This window comes from Tasmannia lanceolata, unplaced genomic scaffold (genome assembly GCF_043159265.1).
Source record: "Tasmannia lanceolata isolate RefF3 unplaced genomic scaffold, GAP_Taslan_0.1 ptg000026l, whole genome shotgun sequence".
In the NCBI taxonomy this organism is placed as follows: domain Eukaryota; kingdom Viridiplantae; phylum Streptophyta; class Magnoliopsida; order Canellales; family Winteraceae; genus Tasmannia; species Tasmannia lanceolata.
This window is the reverse complement of record NW_027518703.1, coordinates 2,894,375-2,913,333: the sequence shown is the minus strand read 5'-3', so window position 1 is coordinate 2,913,333 and position 18,959 is coordinate 2,894,375. Positions and strand designations below refer to the sequence as shown.

At 40.2% G+C, this 18,959-nt stretch overlaps 1 protein-coding gene across 1 annotated transcript; it reads right to left on the bottom strand.

Moving 5' to 3' along the window:
* Positions 1 to 12,068: 12,068 nt before the first annotated feature.
* On the bottom strand, positions 12,069 to 18,257 carry LOC143858544 (2-alkenal reductase (NADP(+)-dependent)-like). Its single transcript, XM_077369198.1, has 5 exons — positions 17,955 to 18,257; positions 15,609 to 15,786; positions 15,237 to 15,403; positions 12,729 to 12,808; positions 12,069 to 12,626 (listed from the first exon to the last, which is right to left on the bottom strand). Exons 1-5 carry the CDS (start codon positions 18,237 to 18,239, stop codon positions 12,245 to 12,247), a joined length of 1,092 nt encoding a protein of 363 aa, XP_077225313.1. The 5' UTR covers positions 18,240 to 18,257; the 3' UTR covers positions 12,069 to 12,244.
* Between the last annotated feature and the right edge of the window lie 702 nt (positions 18,258 to 18,959).

The window sequence follows — 18,959 nt, the reverse complement described above, 5'->3', positions numbered from 1 at the left end:
GCATCTATCAGGTTCAACACCAATCCCATTTCTGAATTTTGGCATCCACCAAGTAAGGTTAAAGCAGAATACTAAGCTATTGCATCGGGAGGCAGTGTTTGATGGTTAGTTTGGAATGTTCCTCATTTTTGAAAAATAAACCGTGAGCTTGTTTTTGTATCAATGTTGGTCAAGCAGAAGAGTGGCATTCCCTTCTATGTTTGGTCGAACCTGCCATCTTCGCTCTGTATCCTTGCATTTCATATGCTTGCAGGGAAAGAATCAGTGAGATTTGAAAGGGATGGTGGGCATGATTTCTGGGACAGGTTTAATGAGAGCTATCCTTCGGCAGGTTCAATTTTAACTCCATAGTGTTCTAAATATCCAAGTGAAGTCCATATGACTGTTGAGGCTTCCAGTGCTGCTCAAGAAAGGTATTCGAAGGCTTTTAGAAAATGGTTTTAACATTCAGGACTAGCAGTGCAGTGGCAATATCATCGCCATGATCGACAGAGAAATTGTGGGAGGCGATGAGGGCGTTAGCCCAAGCCTTTTCTTAGCGGACTTACTCAGTCCAAGTAGTGCTCCCCTCTTTATTTAGTAGATTAAATACAGTCTTTTAGATATCTTTTAGATAGAGGAGCCCTTCATTCAGGAGATCATTATGGTCTCAATAACGAGTTACACTAGGAGACATGCTTTGTCTCATTAAGGTGATCCTCCCTTAGAGACGAGCCTTGTTGTTTAGAGTCTGCCCCTTAAGGATGTCACCTTAATTTGGTAAGGAGTTTTCTCATAGGAGGCATGCCTTGCCTCATTTGTAGAGTCCCTGTTTGGAGGCGAGCTTTGTCTCATTTAGAGAGTTTTCTCTTTAGGAGGCTTACCTAGCCCCATGTTAGAGCCTCCTATCTTTTAGAGAGTCCTTGACTCATTCCTATTTTGGTAGTGTTAGTAGCGAGTCTTTAACTTATTTGCCTTCTCTTTTGATAGTGCTATTAGAGAGTCCCTGACTCATTTACGCTTCCCTTTTAATGTGGTTAGTTAGAAGTTTTTTCATTATGGACTAACTCAATCTTATTAGAGCTTACCTGCTTAGGATATTTTGGATCGTATTCTCTGTTCTTGGGACGCTTGTTTAATTGTTATAGATCGTCTCTTTGAGACATTAGTTGCTTGTTCGGGGTTTCCTTTTTTTATTTAGGGCTTTGCCCTAGTTTGTAGTTATGCTTGCGTGTTCCCTTTAAGAGTGAAAACATTTAAAGGTCCGAAACATTGGAAAAGCTTTAAAATCCAAAAAACATTAGAAATTTGAAACTAAAAAAAAAAAACATTCAAAAACTTTAAAAATATCAAAAACATTGAAATATCTTAAAATCAAAAACATATGAAAACCTTAAAAAATCTAAAGTGTTAAAGTTTTAGGAGCATATTGGGAGAGTTCATTTCGAACTACGTTGGCTTGATCCTCTTCCACGAGGTACGTAGTGCAGCTTGGGATCTGTATCCCAAGTCCAGCCAAACTTTTATAAATAGCATTTTAAACCTTTTTTGGATAAACAACTTTATAGCTTTGATTTCAAAAGGATCTTCCTCTAGAGTTAGGACTTTGTCCTAGATAGAGAGTTTTTTAGAGTTAGGGATTTGTCTCTGGTGTATTGTTTGTTTGTTGTGTGCTTGTTTTAGAGTTAGGGGTTTGTCCTAGAGTTATAGGAACGCCTCTGTCCGGTCAGTTGGCGATCCACATCGCTGACTGATGACTAGAATAGGATGCGTTAGTCCACCCTTTGTTTTCCTTAGGGCACATGGCTTAGTTACACATAGGTTGTAGGAACCGCCTGCCTTAGCTTAGGGCTAAACCTGCATTTAGTCAGGGCATATAGGGTGTCCTAAAATCTACAATTCACTGAAATTTAAATAATCGCTCAAGAAGCTTTAATAAATAGTCCGGTCTTTTAAATCGAGTCTAGGATAGAGGTCTAGGTGTCTTAGGCATCATAGCTTAGAATAGGCGCGAAGAACTATGTTGCTTTGATTCTCGTGGAGGCGGGGATACGTAGGCTTCTTTGGATGAACATCAGACCATCTGAGGACTCGGGCTAAATCGTTTAGAGTCTTAGGATTTGCTTTTTTGTTATGTTGTGTGTTTTGCTATGTTTTCTTACTTTCATGCGTAGACCTTATACCTTTAGCTGTATTATGCATGTGTTTGCCCACCAGAACTTAGACACCCATTAGGCATGTCACACATAACCTAGCGATGCTTAGGCTCGACACATCTTTCATTTTATTTTTTATGTGTTTATTATTTCATCCCCGAGTCATGCATGATTAGGTAGATGTTCACTCGGGGATATTTGTTCCCATTTCATATGATTTTCGCCTAAAACTCTTCGAGGTTACTAATAAATGGCATAAGAGACCAAGTGCTTGCACTCGAACGAATTGGGGGTGCTCTTCGGACCTTCTCCATTCGTAATCAGGCACGGACCTTTTGTATCTCTGGTTATCCGTTGCAGACAGAGTATTTATTTTAGTTCCATGGCGTATCCATGGATGGCGACTCTGAGTTATTTTTAGGTATATCTTGGTTTCGAGCCCTGGCTCCGGATCAGGATGTATCTCATTCGTTATGTATCGCCACTCATGCTATGCTGTGAGAGTGGCACCTATTTCGAGAGTTCCTTGGTAGAGCTCTCCTTCACATGTGGAGATCTTTGAGGATTGCAGAGGGACCTCGCGTCCCTCGCCGCACTCGTCCTCTCAGGATCGGGGTCCACACTCACATTCATTTTCCTATGAGAAAAGTGCTGCTCCACCACAACCAAATCGGGTTTCTACATCATCGACCCCACCAGTTTCAAGGCCTCAAATCGTAGCCCAATCGGCCCAACAAAGACCACCCAGCAATCAATCAGGTACACAATGTTTTCGTTGCAAAGGCTATGGACATATTGCTTCTGCATGTCCAAAACCCCGGCAACAATTACTAGCCTATGAGCCGAAAGATGAAATTCTCGAAGAACCCACTGCAGATGAGGAGACACAAGAGAAAGAAGACTACATCATTGCCGCTAAAGTTGTTATGGGTCAAAGCTTAGTCACGCGAAGACTTTGCCTCACGCCACGAAAGGACAAGGAATGGCTTCGTCATAATATTTTCACCACATGATGCAATATTGATGGCAAAGTATGTAAGTTGGTCATAGATTCTGGAAGTAATGAGAACGTGATCTCGAAAGAGGCGGTGCAAAAATTGAACTTAAAGGTCGAGCGTCATCCACATCCGTACCGACTTGCCTGGCTCAATGAAACTACGGACACATGGATCAAGAAGCGTTGTCTTGTATCCCTCAGTATTGGAGATCACTACAAGGATCATATTTGGTGCGATATAATTCCTATGGATGTTTGTCACGTTCTACTTGGGAGACCATGGCAATACGATCGGAGCGCCTTGTACGATGGCCGCGAGAATACATATTCCTTCCACCACAACGGAAAGAAGCTCATGTTGACCCCTTCAAAGGATAAAGATATATCACAAGCATCAGAGAAGAAGCATTCTTACTTATCCCGGCACGAGAGTGGAGAATGCGTGAACGGGCAATGATGGAGGAAGAAGCTTGATTGCATGTATCCCTTCTCAGGAGATGATGTGAACTCGTGGTCGAGTTCTTTTCAAGAAAGGGGGTATGATGCAGGTGCATCTCGCAACGTCAAGAGATCAACGGTTAAGATTATCAGAAACTTGATCGGACCGTCAGAATTTCCCAGATCAGAAGATATTATACGACTCTAGCTCAAATCAACGGTCCACGTTGATTACTACTCTTCAAAAGAGTCCTATTTTACTTTGCTTATAATTAGGATTTGATTTAATTATTTTTAGTATTTCTTGAGTCATAGACATTTAGAGTTAAAAGTATTTTTAGGACTTTGGTTTGATTTGGGAGTTTTAGAGATTTTAGGAGATTTAGTTAGAGATTTTAGGAGCTTTCTTTTATGTTTTCTAGTTTAGTAGAAGAAGGAGGTTGAATTTGGAAAGGAGAAGGTCGGTACAGCTTGTCTATAAATATGGTTTTTGTAATACGTTTTATCATATAATGAATTGAAAATTTGAGTTGCCTTCAGAAAGTTGCCTTCGGATATCCAACGCCAAAAGAAGCCATCTGCTGCTTCTTCCACCATTGACAAACTATTACCTTCTCCCTCAAGAACCCTTATTCTATTTTATCCTAAATCAGCCCCTTCCAACCTAGTTTCAGCCCCTTTAATTTGCCATCCTCCAACCACAAGCCATCACCCTTCTTCCATCTGTTTCACACCATCACTCGTTAACAGCCCATCCACCTTTATTTTTTCCCTTATAACCAGGCTTTAAACCATCTATCTTCAGCCCCAAGAAACCACCTTACAGCCCATTGAATTTCACCACCAGTTAGCCTCCAACACCTCAGCCACCTACATCCTTTTAAGTCAACAGCCAACACCCATCAAAATCTGCAAAAGATACCCCGATCCGAGAGAGGCGGGGGACGTGCCCCCACGCAAGTCTCTAGATCATCCACGTGAAGGAGAGCTCCACCAAGGAACTCTCGAAAGAGTGCCCCTCACAGCATGAGCGGCGATGTAAAGTGAGATACCTCTCGATTCGGGGACTAGCCCTGATTCGAGACGCACCCTAAACAAAGAAAGAGTCGTCATCCAAGGAAGTAGGCCCTGGATCCCATGCTGTTCTCTGTCGCAACAGATAACCAGAGATACAGAAGGTCCGTGCCTGGTGATGAATGGGGAAGGGGTTAGGCGCCCCCAATTCGCCCAAGTGCAAGCACCTGGTCTCTTATGCCATTTATTATTAACTTTGAAGAGTTTTGGGCGAAAATCATGCGAAATGAGAACGAATACCCCCGAGATAACGTCTAGCTAATCATGCATGTCTCGGAGATGAATAAGAAGCACACACAAAAAAGACATGCACCTAAGACTAGCTAAGTTATGCGTGTCATGCCTAATTGGTGTCTATGTTCTGGTGGACAAACGCATGCATGCTACAGCTAAAGGTATAGGATCTGTACAGGAAAGTAAGAAAACACAGCAAAACATACAATATGACAAACCCTAGACTCTAATGCGATACTTGACTCGGACTAAGATGGCCATCCATCTTAGCTGCACTACGTATCCCTGCCTCGGGAAGAATCAGAGTCAACGTAGTTCGGCGACCTATGCTAAACTACAATGCTTAACCCTCTAGGACCGCTATCCTAGACTCGATCAACTAGACCTGACTAGTTTTTAAAGCTTCTTGCGCCATTACTTAAGTTCAAGTGAATTGTGATTTTTAGGACTCCCTATATGTCCTAACTAATGCAAGTGGGCCCTACACCCTATGTGTGACTAGGCTGTGTGTCCTAAGGAAAACCATGGGTTAACTAATCGCACCCTAGTCTAGCCATCGGCTTGACTAAGTGTCTAACCGACCACGACTCGAGGCCTCCTAACTCTAGAGACACTCACACGACCAGACACGGTAAAGCAACACAATCAGGACAGACCCCTAACTCTAAGACACCCCAAACGCCTAAAACAGACTCCTGACTCTATGGGAAGATCTTTTGAAAATGGTTTGCAAGGTTATTTTGAAGAATTTTTATATTTTGGGAAGATTTGAAAGGTTTTGAAGCTTATGGAAGTTTTGGAAATTGTGAAGTTATGAAAGTTGTGACTGAACTCGAGATGCCAGCTGCAAGCCCGAGCTGCCTACGTACCCCTCAGCTAGGGATCAAGCCATCCGTAGTTCTGACCGGAATTTCCTAACTACTCCTAATGACTCTTGATTTTTGAGATTTTTGGTTTTTCAGATGTTTTTTTTATTTTTTTGACACAAGAGGACAGAATCATATCATCACAAGGGAAGGACAGATTCCTGATATCCCACAAAGGTTGGACAGCATCCTATGCTTTGCGAGGGGAAATGAACAAAATCACGACTCTGCAAGGGTGGGGCAGTATCATATACCTTGCAGGAGCGGATAAAATCACGTGACTTGATGAGAGGATGGACAGAATCCTAACCCCTATGATGATAGGACAGACTCCTGAAAGACTGAAGGACTGACTCCTATGCTGATGACTCTGAGAAGGGCTCTAATGAGACATGACATATCTCTTAAAACAAAAGGATAAGTAAGGCCAATGAGACAAATCCTGTCTCCAGAATGGGTAAGACATTTCTGCACGAGACATAGCTTGTCTCTTAAGAGGGTATAACTTTCCCTGCATGAGACATAGCCTGTCTCCCTGAGGGTAAGCTTTTCTACGAGACAAAGCATGTCTCTCTAAAAGGGTGGGTGGGGGCCTGCAAATATCAAGGTGAAGAAATGCCAAAATCAAGGAGATGATAGTGTTAATAACAAAGACCAAAGATTTCGACACCTTTTTCCAGTTCTGTAAAGATTATTCAAGTTTCATATTACGCACTCAAAGCTATAACCAAAACTGATTTCATCAATATCAATAGTGTTATGACCAAAAATGTAGAGTAGTGCGAATATAAATCCTTCACATCTAAGAAAATGATACTACCATAACCTTGTTTTAACACCCATAACTGACCCAAGGAAATGAGATTAACACTTCAATATCTTAACATTTAATGAGCTAGTAAGAGCTTTTTGGAAACGATAATAACCTGTTGACAGCCTTTTAAACACTAAAAGCAAGTTCACAAAGCTTGAAATCAAAGCATTGGAGTGTTAATACCATTTCCCTTCTCTTTATCATGTTTTTGACAATTGCAGCAAGAGAAAGAGATTGGAAATTCTAAACTATCGGTGTGAATCAATTCCCTTTGCATCACTGCACTATCTTATGAATAAACTGAACCCAACCATTTTTTTTTCTTAAATCACTACACTACCCCCTTTTACTCATATCAGAGCATTTCCCAGCCAATCCTTGTATGAGAGGGCAGCCACATAGATCATTTCTCTGGTTGATGATTTTTTTTTATTTGCATTTAATTCGCATCAGATGGCCACTCTCATACACGAAAACTAGTTGAGAAACGATTTTCCAAACAATTGGCAAGCAGATTTTCGGTACAGGCAGATATCATCTTCTCAAAATTAAAATCACAAACACAGGAACATATGCATTTGTAGGCAAAGAAGCGCATAAACCAAATTCAAAGATGAGTTTTTACCTTTGCTGAATTGAAGCTCCAAATCGGATGCGATCCTCCTTATGAAAGCAGGTGAATGTCAAGTACAGATGACCAAAAAACAATGTAGAGGATCCCAAGAGAAGAAATAACTTGCTGGAAGAGAAAAAAAGAAAATGGATTTTCCGCACAGATTTATTGAAATTTTTTTTTTCTTTCCTTTCTCCCTTTGCAGATTTTCTCTTTAAGAAGGAGATGACCCCTCTTCTTCTTCTTCTTTTCAATTGGATTGAAACTAAAAGGGGTTTTTTGGGGGAAATTGAGGGTATGAATGGAGGGATGGAAAAATGAGGAGGGTTTGGAGCTGCCGTGGTGAAAGGAGAGGAAAATTGTGGAGAGGGTTTCGGAAAAGAGGGAAATGGGTTTGGGTCTTGTGGTAGGGACGGTGGTTGAAGTGGAAATGGTGGAGGTGAGAGGTGGTGGCCGGATTCAATGGTGGGTTTGCCGGATTCCAGCGGGGTATGGTCGGAGATGGGTTAGAGGGGGGCGTGAAGATGGCGGTGTCGGTGGCTCCCTTCCCTTGTGTGGCTGCCAAAATGAGATTCCCTGTTTGGGAAAAAAGAAAATCAAGAAGAAGAAGATGGTGGTCTCTCTCCCTTTCTCCTTCTGCTCTCTGCTACTCTCTCTGGTTTTTTTTTTTTTTTTTTTTTTTTTTGAAATCTGCAACTCTTTGCAAGCCAAGGTGGTCGGAGGAGTGATAAGGGCGTGGCCGGAACCCGACGGGATGCCCGGAGAAAATGAAGGGCCTGGGTTTAGTTTGGGTAGAAATGGGTTTTGGGTGGCAGAGGAGGTGGCTGTGGAGGGGCTTGGTGGTTTTGATGGTGTTTTAAAATGGGTTTAGGGAAGAAAATGGTGGCTAATAGAGAAGGGTCGGCTGGAGGAGGAGGCTTGGTCGGAGGAGTGGCCGGTGGTGGAAGAAGGTCGGAGTTGCAGAGGTTGGGGTTTTTGAAATGGCTTTTGGGGAAAACGGCTAAGATGCTTGATGGTAGATGAGAAGGGTTTAATGGAGGTTTGGGGGTTGGAGAAGAAGAAGGTGGTATGGATGTGGGTTTTCGAAAATGGGTTTGGGTAGAATGGGTGCCGGATTTCGGCGGGGTGCCCGGAGAAGACGAAGGCTTGGGTGTAGGTTTTCAAGGTATTGAGAGGAGGGGAAGAAGAAGAAAGTGGGGGTGGGAAGAGGCTAGCCGGAGGAGTGGTCGGAGGCAAGAGAAATGGCCGGAGATGGTAGGTAGCTGGTCTCCTCTCTCTCTCTCCCTCTGCTTGTTGATTTTTCTTTCAAAAAAATGAGGCCTCCCTCGTCTCACGAGCTCTCTTGGAGTTAAATAGCTAGGTCTCCCTCTTCCATTTAATCTCCACCCTCTATTTGCCCAATTTCATTTTCTTTCTTTTTTTTTGGGTTATTTTCAGCCATTGATCTACGACCCTTAGCCCTAACTCTATCTTAGAAAACCTAAAAACCTAGAATGCTCTAGCTAATCTAAGCCCTATATCTCACCTTTTTGATCCAACAGCCCATGTTCATTGCTTGTAAAGAAAGCAATACAAGCTTCCAAAAATGCCCCCTTTTGGATTATTTTCACTGGCTTTTCTCTGCCCAAGGCACCCCCCCCCTCCGACTTGACTAATTCAACCCTCTTCTACACTATTTTTTTTGAAATAAACCCCATTACCCAGGTAAATTCTATCGAATCTCGATGAAACTTCATGGGGCCCACTTACGGTCTTGAACTATCCAAGATTTAACCCCAGAGCCTTGAGTTGCTATTTTTTTTTTTTTTATTTATTTATATATATATATATATAGAGGAAAGTGTTTCTACTCGGTCCCCTAGATAAGCTTATCTACTCCTCCCTTTAAAAAAATACAGTGGGCCCACGCTGTTTGGATGATCCAAAGCATTCATTTGATAGGTCTTAACATAGATAGGGTGTGCCCAAAAAATCAGCACCAAAGGGTCATCCTAGCCCTTCGCTTTGTTGGGCCCACCGTGTCCAAAATGGACGCATATAAACGTGGACGTTTATATGTGTCCATTCTGGGTACCACAAGGCACTACAAAACGAAGGGCTAGGATGACCCTTTGGTGCTGATTTTTTGGGCACACCCTATCTATGTTAAGACCTATCAAATGAATGCTTTGGATCATCCAAACAGCGTGGGCCCACTGTATTTTTTTAAAGGGAGGAGTAGATAAGCTTATCTAGGGGACCGAGTAGAAACACTTTCCTCATATATATATATATATATATATATATATATATATATATATATATATATATATACATTTGCACTCGAGGACTTATCCGGGCCCAGCTGCCCAGAGATTTTCCAATTTTTTTGTTTTTTGTTTTTGTTTTTGTTTGTAGGGCTTGGTCAAAATGGGGGTGTCTACACCAACACCCATCAAAATCTGCAAAAGATACCCTCCCTTGTTTCAACCGATAACCAAGAACATCCACCAACTACTCTTTATTGAAACTCTATCCACAATCCTAAGCTTCCGATATACGCCCCTGTGTTAATACGGAAGAAGCTTGCCTTATTCCTGCCTTATCTTTATGTTGGGGCTCTTTTACTTTGGTTCATCCCAAATCTTCCAGCTAATTTCTCCGCATAGCCTTTTTTAGAAACAAACATGCCATCATTCAAGGTTTCCACCTCCAAGCCAAGAAAGTGAGTTAGCTCTCATCTCAAAACGAATTGATAGATCTTCCCATAGCTTTGCAACCTCAACATCATTGTTGCCAATAATGATCATATCGTCGACATAAAGAAGCACAATGACAAGCAACCCTTTCTCTTTCTTCACAAATAGACTAGAATCAGAGTTAGAAGCAAAATAACTGTAAAATTGTAAGTATCAGGCAATCTTACCATACCACACCCTTGGAGCTTGCTTAAACCCATAAACAGCTTTCTTGAGCTTGCAAACATAGGTTAGATGATCATTGAGTTGTAACCCTATGGTTGTTCCATGTAGATGTCTTTGTCAATCTCATCATACAAAAATACTTTTTTAATATCAAGTTGAAATATTTTCCAACCATGACAAGTGACCAATAGAATCACAACTCGGACGGAAATCATCTTTCCAACGAGACTAAAGGTCTCCTCATAACTCTCCAAATTTTTTAAAGAATCTTCTAGCAACCAACCTTGCTTTGAATCTATCCATACTCACATTTGCTTTTCGCTTCAATTTGTACACCCATTTACATTTAACCGGGTTCACATCATTAGGCTTAGGAACAAGATCCCATGTCTTATTTTTCATAAGTACCTTCATCGCCTCATACGTATCATCCTTCTGTTCTCTTACCCATTTTGCTTCATCAAAGTAATATGGCTTATTGTCATCAAACGGACCGGAAAAGAAACAAGAATAAGTGCTAAGTATATTTTCTTTCCGATACCGTGCCGGCTTGACAATCTTTCTTTTTTATCTTCTAAGTTGTGATGTACTGCACTCATTGTTTTCTTCATTTTGCTTGTCTTCTTGTTCATGACAAGTAGCATCACTGCCGGTGATTATCACCTTTCTCCCCCATCGGCAAAGAAGAAGAAGAAGATCCAAATTCCATTGGAGCATTTGGTGTCACCGGCAAGTTAATTGTTGCTTGAGTCTCAACCTCAATAAGTTTGTGCTCACCTACACCCATACCATTAGTGGAAACTCTACCGAAACCATAATATGAAGAGACTTCATCAAATACAACTGTGGATCCCGAACGGGTAGAGGGCGGTTCAGCGCGTCGACGATGTCGCCTCCCACACGCATCTCTCCACACTTGGGTGTGATGGTGGAGTTTTGGTGTGTTATTCTCTCTTGTTCCCTTTTTGGTTAGGGGTGTGTTTATGTCTACATTTCCTATGAACTTGGGGTAAGGATCCGAATTTCACGAAAAAAAGAGAGTTTTTTAGAGTCACCACCTAGGTTAGGGCCTAGGACCTATGATCGCATTTCCTGTGAATTTGGGACAAAAATCTGAATTTTATGAGAAAGGCAACGATCGATGTTGTCGTCTAGTTTGGGGCCTAAGCCCCTGATTAACTATGTTTTCGGCATGGTCTTGATAGAAATCTGGGTAAGGGATATGGTCACATGAGACGAAGGTGTTAAGCACCCCTCATGCCTGGGAAACCCGGTCTCTTGACTTAAATCGGTGGATGTTAGGAAAACTTTAGCAAAATTTATCTTAAATTCAAAGAGAAGGAAGGGTAAAAATAGTAAGGAAAATGGGTCTTTTGTTTGTTATTGAATATAAATACATAAAGACGAAAGAAACTCTTTCGACATGGATATTGGATTTATTTTATAAAGAAAAGCAAAGGGTTTTCTTTAATTAAACCTTTGACAGACAGTAATGCTAAAAAGATTGAGATTGTCCCTGAATCTACCTAGTCAAGTGAGCACCTAGAAGCGGAGGCGATCTCAGCTAGTCGATTATCGAAGGAGAAGAGTGAGAATTAAAGAAAAGTCTTTACGATGGAGGCAAAGGGTTTTTTTTATTAAAAGGAGTAAGGAACCCCTTCGTTAACAAATAAAAGAATCTCTTACTCCGAAATTGAAATCGTTGATACCCGAGGCGTTACATTATTTCGACTGAAATTTCGAGGCTCTTTCCGAAATTTCGTCCGAAATTTAAGGAAATTCAACCAAAAATATCAATTCTTTTAATTATTTTATATTTTCCCGAAATTTCGAATCAGCCAAAATTTGGTATGAAATAAAATATTATTTTTAATTGTTTCGTTGGATTTCGGCTGAAATTTTGAAATTAAAGCCGAAATTTCGGTTTCGGCGAGGACTGAAACGCATTCCGAAACCGAAATTTGAAAGTTTGAAACCATGACAACAACACCATATTCACCATGAACCATGCCTCCAAAATTCATAACGAGTTATCTCAAAGCAGTTCAAGTACAAGAAATACACTCATTGGCCACGGACTACAAATACTACCCCACATCAGTCTTGTAGCTAGTCCTACACAAGCACATGTTCAGTATACCATTATTCGCCGGCATTCCTATCATTCCTATCATTCTCCGGCAACACGCACGGCCAACTTCCCTAAGTTCTTCCCGGCGAACAATCCAACTAAGGCAGATGGGGCACTTTCTAGACCTTCTCTTACATCTTCTATGTATTTCATATGCCCTTCCTTCACATAACTTGTAAAGATCTCCATGAATTTGGGGAGCAAATACAGATAGTTAGACTGCATGAAACCTTGGATCTTTATATTATTTATCACCACACGATGTAAATTATGTATGCCACCATCGGTGCCATGCCCATCATGCCTTGATATCATCCCACATGCTGCAATTCTCCCATTTCTTCTCATGTTGAGAAGCACAGCATCAAGCATTTTTCCACCCACGTTGTCAAAGTAGATATCAATGCCTTTTGGAAAATACCTGCAAATTAATTTCCAAAATGTTCATGAGGGTTGTTACATACATCATTAATGTTGAATGTTACATGCATGCGAACTTTTCACGGCATGATAGAAAACAAACCTTTTTAATGTATCGTCGAAGTCAGTGTTCTTCTTGTAATTGAAAGCTTCATCGAAGCCTAGCTTCTTCACCAAATCGACCTGAAAGTACACACTTCTTATACTGATTTTTGGTCTATGTTTTAACAGTAAGAAATCAGTGGTCTTAATAATAATAGGATTTCATATAGGCGCTCTCTCTGCAACCTATAAGAAAATTTTATAATCAAATGAGGAGTGCCATTATATAAACGAGGGAGTGCGGATATCATTTTCCTGAAAAAAAGGGTTTCATATAGCCACTTCACTCTCCTACCCTGTAGATGATATAGTGTCAAAAGCAACATGATAAATCATATAGAGGACCTTCCCACCTTTTACTAATCAACTATCCTTTTCCAAGTCATTAATCTGATAGTTGGGATTGTCCAGTGTCTGTAGTGCGGCAATTATGCAAAACCAATTTTGCAGCTCCTCTTTGCAGGGAGCCACATCATATAGCTGAATTTGTCTTATTTATTTGATTAATAAGAGATGGCATTTTTTTCCCTGAAAAAAGATGAGCTGCAAAATTATTTTCGCGGAAAAAAAAAAAATTATATATATATATATATATATATATATATATATATATATATATATATATAGGGTAGGATCATCCTAACCCATGCAACAGTGGAGGGGAAAATGGGGAAAAATGCACAAACACAGCTTGTCCACAAATCTGCCCATTTTTTCCTCCACTGTTGGATGGGTTAGGATGATCCTATGGGGCTGATTTTTTGTGGACACCCTGTCTAGGTAAGGGTCTTTCAAATGAATGGTTTGGATCACCCCAAAAATGTGGGCCCCCACTGTTTTTAACCCGACCAAGTAGATAAGCTTATCTACTCGACCGAGTACGCACACCTTTCCCACACACACACACACACACACACACACACATATATATATATATATATATATATATATATATATATATATATATATGAGGAAAAGGATTGTGAGCTTGAGCGTTGGAACATATTCGTGAGCTTGAGCTCTCAAACCAATGATGCCCACATTGTTAGGATGATCCAAAGCATTCACTAGAAATGGCCTTACATAGATAGGGTGTGTACAAAAAATCAGCTCCATAGGATCATCCTAACCCATCCATTTGTGGAGGTCAAAATGGACAGACCACAAATCTGCCCATTTTTTCCCTCAACTTTTGGAGGGGTTAGGATGATTCAATGGAGCTGATTTTTGGTACACACCCTATCTATGATAGGCCCTTGCAAATGAATGGTTTGGATCCTCACAGAAATTGTGGGACCCATGTAATTGGTGCACTCAAGCGCACCATTCCTTATTAGAGCTTGAGCGCACGAAAATATTCCTCTATATATATATATATATAGAAAACGGTTCCTACACATATGTGTAGAGAGTTCTCTACACACTAGCTTAAAATACAGTGGAGGCCCACATTGTTTGGGTGATCCAAGCCATCCATTTTAAAGGCCCTCACATAGATAGGGTGTCTACAAAAAATCAGATCCATAGGATCATCTCAACCCTACGATTTGTGGAGGTAAAATGGATGTCTTTAAACCTTCACAAATTAGTCTATTTTTTGCCTCCACAGTTCAAATGGTTAGGATGATCCTATGGATCTGATTTTTTGTGGACACCCTATCTATGTGAGGGCCTTAAAAATGAATGGTTTGGATCACCCAAATAATGTGGCCCCCACTGTATTTTAAGCTAGTGTGTAGATAACTTATCTACACATATATGTAGGAACCGTTTTCTCATATATATATATATATATATAGAGAGAGAGAGAGAGAGAGAGAGAGAGAAAACGGTTCCTACACATATGTATATATATATATAGAGAAAATTCCTGGAATGAAAATGGATTGGGCTATCATATATATATATATATATATATGAGTAAACGGTTCCTACACATATGTGTAGAGAGTTCTCTACACACTAGCTTAAAATACAGTGGGGGCCCACATTGTTTGGGTGATCCAAGCCATCCATTTTAAAGGCCCTCACATAGATAGGTTGTCCACAAAAAATCAGATCCATAGGATCATCCCAACCCTACGATTTGTGGAGGTAAAATGGATGTCTTTAAACCTTCACAAATTAGTTCATTTTTTGCCTCCAAAGTTCGAATGGTTAGGATGATCCTATGGATCTGATTTTTTGTGGACACCCTATCTATGTGAGGGCCTTAAAAATGAATGGTTTGGATCACCCAAATAAAGTGGTCCCCACTGTATTTTAAGCTAGTGTGTAGATAGCTTATCTACACATATGTGTAGGAACCGTTTTCTCATATATATATATATATATATGATAGCCCAATCCATTTTCATTCCAGGAACCCTTTTTTCCAACTTGAACTTGGCCTGACCCGAGTACAACCCGACCCAATCCAACCCGAGTTTTTAAGCTTACAAAAGAAAAAAATTAATAAAAAAATGTCATTTTTAAGTCCCTTGATAGTAATATAAAGCAAAATCAATACCTTCTCATCGGACCCACAGCTACCAACTACATAACAGCCATGTAGTTTGGCTAGCTGGCCCACTATATGACCAACTGCTCCAGATGCTGCTGAGACAAACACATATTCACCCTTTTTGGGTGTGCAAAGCTCATGAAATCCTAAATAAGCTGTGAACCCTGTCATACCTGCATAGAAATAACACCCCTGATTATCTTTTATTCTGCCCCTTATATTTACATTCTTTTCTTCCTTTATACGTACTCCCCAACACCATTTTGTTTCCAATTTCTGCATTTTTGTATCAAAAATTGGTATTTGAGTTGAGGGTACATCTATGGTCACCCAGATTAGAAAAAAAAAATGAGTGTAAAAATTAAAAAGATATCATACCGAGGACACCCGTATAGTAAGAAAGAGGGATGCCTTTGGACTCAATTTTCCTCAGCTCTTCAGCTTTCCACCTCAAACTGTATTCTTCCCAACCTGTAATTCCGGTGACGAGGTCGCCCGCCTGAAAATCTGGGTGGCCGGAATCCACCACTTTCGACACACCATAGCCCTTGATAACCTATGTGTTGTGCACAAAAGGAGAACGACACTTTCGTAAGGGGTCCTCTCACAATATTACATGATGTTTCTTTCAAGTTGAATTGGCAAATTGGGGAATGCTGTTTTAACTCGTTTGAGTGAGAATATGACTCGGATGAGGCAAATTCTTTTGACTCGGTAGGTTTTAATTAATAAGAAAATACAAAAAAAAAAAAAAAAAAAAAAAAAAAAAAAAAAACAGGATTTTATATGATGTGTGGCTCTATAAAGCCGTATTTTTCAAAAAGTAGGGTACGACCCACTCCATAGGATGATCCAAACCATCCATTTATTAGGCCACAACATAAATTGGTTGTGCCCCAAAAAACCTAACCCTACTTTTTGAAAAATACAGGTTTATATGGCCACACACACGATATAAAATCTCTTACAAAAAACACGGCGTTTTTGTAGAAATCTCATTTGATAGGACGATCATCAGTGTGCCTATAAATGGCTAATGGGCTGTTCTCCATGGGCATAGAAATCCTTGCATAAGTTGTTATTGGAATTTGCTAACCTGTTTTTTATAATTTTATCTTGACTAAATACTTAGGATTGTCTGCCCTATTAGTCAGTTTTGGCTGCACAATGTATCCATGATTTTGTAGGGAATTTGTGTTATTTTTTGCAGCCATATCGCCAAAATACTCTGATGATTGCATACAGTTACAAGTATAAGGCTGCATGTTATCTTCTTAACTCCTCTTTGTCTGCTAATGTGGCATACAAGCAAACTATTAGTAAAATTCAAACAAAAAACCACGTAAAAAGGTGATTTTTAACTTTATGTATATTCTTAGAATTGATGATTTTTCTCTCTATATTGGTAATGATTTTTCTTTTTACATTGGTAAAGACAGCCCCGACTACTACTCCTCAAGTTTGAGAATCAAACATTACGAGAAATTATATGATGTTAGGCCTTACAATAATAAGGCCCTTTTATGGTGGACGTACCATCCTTCCGATATTTGATCCAACAGCAGCTTCTCAAAAAGTAAGCTGTTGTTGGATCAAATATCAAGGCTGATACCTCTACCGTATTTGCCGCGACCACTATTGATTTTTCTTTCTATATGTTCACTTCTTAGTTCCTACTAGGGAAGTAAACATTAGGTATTGAATCGGGATAGGGCGGATCTCCATTTTCGCAGGTTTAATTCCGCCCTACTACAAATGAGTGGTCACAATTAATAATTTAATAAACAACGCCACAAGATTTATTGGAGCCAATCACAGTACACTTTTCAAGAGGCTTTCCGGTGATGCCACTAGGCAACGACAGCGGGAAATTGTTTTCTCTATTTGTAAGGGCACTTGGGACATTTTGATCTATCGTCTTTATTTCCAAACAGTATCCAATATCTACTGAAAGTAACTACACCGATTGTAGGTGATCCAAACCGTTCATTTGTTGGGTCATGATGTAGATACGGATCATACGGTGTGCCTAGGAAATCTTCTCCATAGCATGTTTCTAACCCTTCGATTTGTGGAGGTTTAAAATGGACGGCACATTATAAAAACCTCCACGAATAGGGGGGGTTAGGATCATCTTATAGAGAAGATTTTGTGGGCACACCTATCTACATCGGGTCCCAACAATTGAACGGTTTAGATCACCCAAACAATGTGAGCCCCACTGTTTTTTTGGGCTGCACGTGTCTTTGATCTTTTACCATAAACACGGTCACCTGACCTGAGTTTTTAAGCATTACTAAAATAAAAAAATAAAAAAAACTAGTGAACAACTTGACTCGAGACAGGAAGTTCCTCCAGCCCCTCTAATAGCAGGGGTGGTGGAAATATCAAATCCACGCCTACTTTTTATTTTTAGAAGGAATTGATATTTCCACACCCCCCACTATTACGCTATAAGCAAGGGGTCTGGAGCCAAGCTTCATTAAAAAAAGTCGGGTTTCACTCGGGTTGGGTTTCCCAAGCCCTCAACCCAAACCTGATCCGAACTCAACATGGGTTGGAAAAACTCAATCCGAACCCGACCCTACCCGAACTCAACCCAACCCGGCCTGACCTCTTTTCATGTTTGCCTGGGTTTGGGTTGAACCCGACCCCAGTTGCACCCCTAAATTTGACCCAGAAAATATCACAATTCACAAACACATAAAGATATCATATACTCACCGATCCAGGCTTGAAGCGGGGTATTTTGGCAGTGGTTTCTTCCATCATGCCTCGCAAGTAGGGATCACATGAGAGGTAAAGGTTCTTCACAAGAACAGCCTCTGATCCCTCCGGGACCTTAAGCTGAATTGAGCTCTCCTTAACAGCCATATTGGACTCTCGCAGCTCACCGGAAATGTATCCCTGAAAGATTATCTGCTTGTTAGCAGTTGTTTCTCCGGCCATCTTTCTTAATACACTGCAAAACAATCTGTAGCTATCTGAGTTACTAAAATTGTGAAGCATGAGGTTTCTTATATAGCCTCATTTGAGGTTTCTTGTCAGAAATTATTCACCTACTATATTTATTTCTATTGGATTGCTAGGGAAAGGAATTTCGTGGGTGGCTGTTGCATGAGAGAGCAGACACCTCAGATGAATTAAATGAATAAGACAAAATCTGTTGAAAAGTAGGCATATGTTGTTGTCATGCAACAGGAAGTCCCTAGCAAATCCCTTATTTTATTAAGGATTTGCTAGGCAATTTCCCGGGGGCTCACTTTCGCAGAGACAACAGCCACTTTGCGTGAATTACAAGAAAAAGACAAAATCTGCCACAAGTTGGCTGTTCTCTCCTGAAAAACTGGGGCCCTCTGAGGAATTGCCACTACACGTTATTTTAGAACTCTGTTCATTTATTGACTCTCTTATCATTCAAATATATGTTTGTTTTTAAACATTTTGTCTATTCATCATTTTTTCAAAATAAATAAAGTCCACTTTCAACCATGGTTTTAAATTTCGACCGAAATCCGGAATTTCGGACTGAAATTTCGGATTTCTGTGGAGACCAACACTGAAATTGATAAAAACCGAAACGGTCATTTATTTTGACCGAAATTTAGGAATTTCGGTCGAAATTTTGGTTTTTCTGAAATTTGCCCCAAAAAATCTGATTTATTAATATTAATTTAATATTTCACCGAAATTTCAGTAATTTCAGCCGAAATTTAATATTGAATAAAA